This window comes from Mangifera indica, chromosome 7 (genome assembly GCF_011075055.1).
Source record: "Mangifera indica cultivar Alphonso chromosome 7, CATAS_Mindica_2.1, whole genome shotgun sequence".
NCBI classification, from domain to species: Eukaryota; Viridiplantae; Streptophyta; class Magnoliopsida; order Sapindales; family Anacardiaceae; genus Mangifera; species Mangifera indica.
Window position 1 is genome coordinate 5993617 of NC_058143.1, and position 4449 is coordinate 5998065.

Genomic DNA, 4449 nt, shown 5'->3' on the forward strand with positions numbered 1-4449 from the left:
TACAAAGACTGACATTTTTTTTACTTACCATTTTGCATATATCCTCAGCTTATCAATTGATGGCTTTTAATTTTGTCATAAATTTCCAACTTAACATTTAACTCGGTTTGTGGTTATCAACTTGGTCTTTCAAGTATATAAAATCCAGTCATCAATTTTACTCGGATTAATGTCTTTCTCAAAGTAGCACAGAAACTCATAATAATGTGCATTTCCACATTTTGGAAACATTTTCATTTCTGAAACTCCCAAAAACTTGTACAAAATATTTCAGGTCATTTCAAAATTTTGTTTCTTTTAAAATAAAAATTGTAAAATCAATTAAACACATATCTTTCACATTTTTAAACCTGAAATGTCTTTAAACTCATATTGAATTCATCTCCTCTCCACTACTCGATGTGTTACTCATCTCGTCCCTGTCATGTTATATAGATTGGTGTATATTGTTGCTTTTCCTTTAAATATTTACATGTGTTTACTTAAAAACAATTTATAATAAGTTCAATGATTTTATTTTATAGTATTCTTTCTCTTAATTTTTTTATTATTTATTTTTATACTATATAAGTTTATGTATTTTTGTTATAAAAAATTCGATATTTATAAAAGAACCCTTATATTTTTCATACTTATAACCGTTTCCTATATTTTTAAAAAAATGTATTTTCACATTTCTGTTTCTGCGTTTTCACGTTTTTCCATTTCCGTTTCCATGCTACATAGGTCTTTCTAAATTCTCTCAACAATATACATTTCTAATCCCCATATCAAATTACATTTAAGATTTAAATTTGTTTTATATATTCAAGTTTTAATTACCTGAATTTTAAATTATCACCTGATCGATTCCATGAAATCCTTATTTGAGAGTGAAGAAAGTTTTGTAGATGAGAAGACAGTAACTATCAACATCAGCATAAAGAAGAAAAAAACCTGTAAAAGTATAACATAATTCTTGTAATTAAAAATGAAATTTTTTGATAAAATTCATCAATTTGTCAGTGAAATCAACACTACTATATCCATCATGAAATGGTGAAATATAGGAAATATTGTAATTAATTTGTCAAAGAAGTAGAAGAGAAATTCTTAAGAATTGTGAAGAAGATGGACTTAATAGAAACTGGCATGAAGGTGGATTGTAGGTTATGAATTTAAATGTTGTTTTGACGGAAGAGGAATTGGTGTTAGGGCATGCATTAAAGTGATATCTACTTGCCACCTTTAATGCAAAACCTGCCCTTCTTTTAATGGGGTTTGATGAAGCCAATTTAAGAACCCTCATAAGTAGACAAGCCCTCCTGCATGACTCCTACAACATAATAAAATCAAACGGATTCAGTAAAATTTCAAATGTTTGTTCCCTCAACTGGGTTCTCTTCTTTCTCCATTTTTGTTTCAGTAAGAGAAGAAAAGTAGAGTTTTGAATGGTGATGGAATTGACAGAGCTGTCTTTGGCTCCAACAGTTTGTGTTGTTGATAAAAGTAGTGGTGGCAATGGTTCTTTGTCAGAATCAGAAAACAACCCTTCTAGAAAGAGGAAGCTTTTCTCAGATCAAATATTATTCAAGTCTGGACTGGATGCTGCTATTCATCAGCCAAGTGTTGATCTTCAACTTAAAAATCCTCTTCCTTTGGATTGGGAACAATGCCTTGACCTTCAAGTAATCTCTCTCTCTCTCACTCTCCCGCTCAGTTCTCAAATTTGCCTCTATGAAATTCAGTCTTAATAATAAGAATCTGTTAATCTTAGTTTCTTCATGCATTACTGTTATTTATCCTAAGTTTATATAAAAAATTTTACGTCCTCATAAAGGAGTAATGTGTTGGTCTGGATGGTCAGACCCATTTCACGTCCTAAAGTCCAATCATATAGTGACAAATATTAGTATTCATTTTGTAACTCTTGGTAGTACAAATTTCTAAATTCATTTATTATATTGTAGACCTTTTATTTCCTTACATTTGGATCCTCCAAAAATCACCTAATTAGTCCTGTAAAGGAGCTTAAATAATGATTTGAGATATTGGATGTTGATATTGCAGTCAGGGAGAATGTATTATCTAAACAGAAAGACATTGAGAAAGACCTGGGATTGGCCGGAGAATGACAACCAGAAGCTAGACCTAGAATTGAACATATCGACAGTCGATTCCAATTGTGCGGAGCGAAGCAGTAAATTGAATGATTCAAACAAGAACAATTCCTCATCAAGCAGCAACATGGTTGCCTTGGCTTGTTTAAATTGTCATCTTCTTGTAATTCTATCAAAAGCCTCCCCTTCTTGCCCTAATTGCAAGTATGTTCACTCTCTCCCCACTTTACAAACCCAACCATCAGAACACCCAGTTGCCAATAAGGCCCTTAACACCTTAAGCCTCCTGAATTAATTGATCACCATGTAATAGAGGCTTGTTAATTAGAACTATATTAAGTGTTGATGTTGTACTGAAAATTGAGTAGATATAATATCTATGCAATTAGCTTTTCTAGTGACAGATTTGTTATTTATTAGCTTTGGTACTTGCATGAGAGAACTTGCAAAGTTTAACAAGTTATTCTAGACAGATTTTTCAGTTCAACTCTCAAAGATAGTGCATGAAAATGTTAGTTTGGTTGAATCCATACGATATTTATTGAAGTTTACATGAATAAATTATATAATAATATATTATTTGAATAATGAATTGGGTTAATCCAAATTTTTGAAAGAAAGAAAGTGTGAAGATATGCATGAGTGAAAACGATGGAAGTGCCAAATCAGATGGCAAAAGTGAGAAAGATGTGATCAGTTTCCAAAGCAAAAATTGCAGGTGGTATGAATGGAGTGGGGTTGTCACAGAGGAAGAATAAGATCTGAATACCCGAATTAGTAAGAAAATCATAAGTTGAAATAAGTCATATACGGGGATCTGTGAGACTTTGGGAGTGGTGTTAAGCTGACACAATAGAGCTTTTATTATTTGGAACTTCAATTCTGACAACTGATCAAATGGTGAGTGAAGTGGTGTGGTAACTTGGTAACCATCAGTTCAACATCTCACTTCACCCACGAAACTTTAAGGAATAGGCGAAATCACTATGTTCCACCCAAAGTTTGAAGAAATGACCGTTCCTATTCTTCAAAGTCGAAAAAGCTTTTTCTTCCGCCTATTAAATTTCTCCTGTTTAGGATGAATTATAATTTTTAAAGATTGTAAGGGTGCTAATAAAATTTTCAGGACAATTTTGAAAATTGGAAAATTGAAAATTTTAAAATTACAATATGCCCCTTAATTATTTAAAAATGACAAATTATACCTTAAAGAATTGAATAAAATACAATAAATTAGAGATGTACATATTATATAACAAACTATTGAGACTATGAAATATTTTCATAATATGTGATGTGAATATAATAATTTATCAAAAAAAGATAGAAAAAATACTTGTTTACTCTTAATAAGTTTTAAAAAATAATATTTATACTTGTATAATACAGTTTATTGATAGTTCAATCTAACAGAAGTGTTGTTATAATATCTTAAACATAAAAAATAAAATGACAGTTAATTATATCCTCTATTATAATATTTGGATAAAATGAAATAGTTACATGTTAATTGTTAAAACTAATAGTTTATTTTGCCAAATAGGTGAAAAATGACTTTTTCAAATTTAATGAGTGAAATTTATTTTATCAAAACTTGGGAGGTAACAGTCATTTGGCCTAGGGAATATGTATATATGTAGCTCTCTGCCTCCTGTATTTCTAAATTTATTTTATTTTCACCTGGGTGCTATAGAATGGAATTAAATTTACTTACAAACTATTATTAGTAATATATGCAGATTTGATTAAATTTTATATTTAAAAATAATTTTTCTCTTTTATCACTTAAAAAAATGAGTCGAATGGTTATTTCTTTCTTAAACTTTGATGAAGCAACGATTTTCCACTTTTAAATTTGAAAAATTTATCTATTTGTTATTCACTTTTCTTAATAAAAATTATTAAGTAAAAGATAAAATCGTCATTTTTTGTAAAACGCTTTAATTTCTCTTTAAATTTATTCCACATTCCCATCTCATTGTTACCATTATTATCATTGTCATCACTATCAGTTCTATGTGAAAACTCACTATCATCTCTATCGCCACTTACCCTGCCAATAATATATCGTTACACCAACCTCTCCTCACATGTGTCAAATGCCCCTACATTTATAGCCTCTTTTTTTCCCATTCCCTTACCTCGACTTTCGTTTACCCTCCTTGTTCAAACCCTAACTTCATCTTCTTCAAAGTCAAGGGAGATACCTAGATGAATAATAATATTGCAAGTGATAATAATATTAATAGTAAGGGAAATGATAAAAAAATATGGGGCTTCTCAATACGAGCTTGGGCAAGGCTTTAGTTGTAGCCCCTAAGATTGGGACTTAATCCACGAGTAAAGCAAC

General features: G+C 30.3%; 1 protein-coding gene across 1 annotated transcript; it reads left to right on the forward strand.

The window, feature by feature from the left end:
• The first annotated feature begins 1304 nt into the window (after nt 1-1304).
• LOC123221756 lies at nt 1305-2502 on the forward strand. Its single transcript, XM_044644661.1, has 2 exons — nt 1305-1667; nt 2050-2502. Exons 1-2 carry the CDS (start codon nt 1431-1433, stop codon nt 2392-2394), a joined length of 582 nt encoding a protein of 193 aa, XP_044500596.1. The 5' UTR covers nt 1305-1430; the 3' UTR covers nt 2395-2502.
• The last annotated feature ends 1947 nt before the right edge of the window (nt 2503-4449 follow it).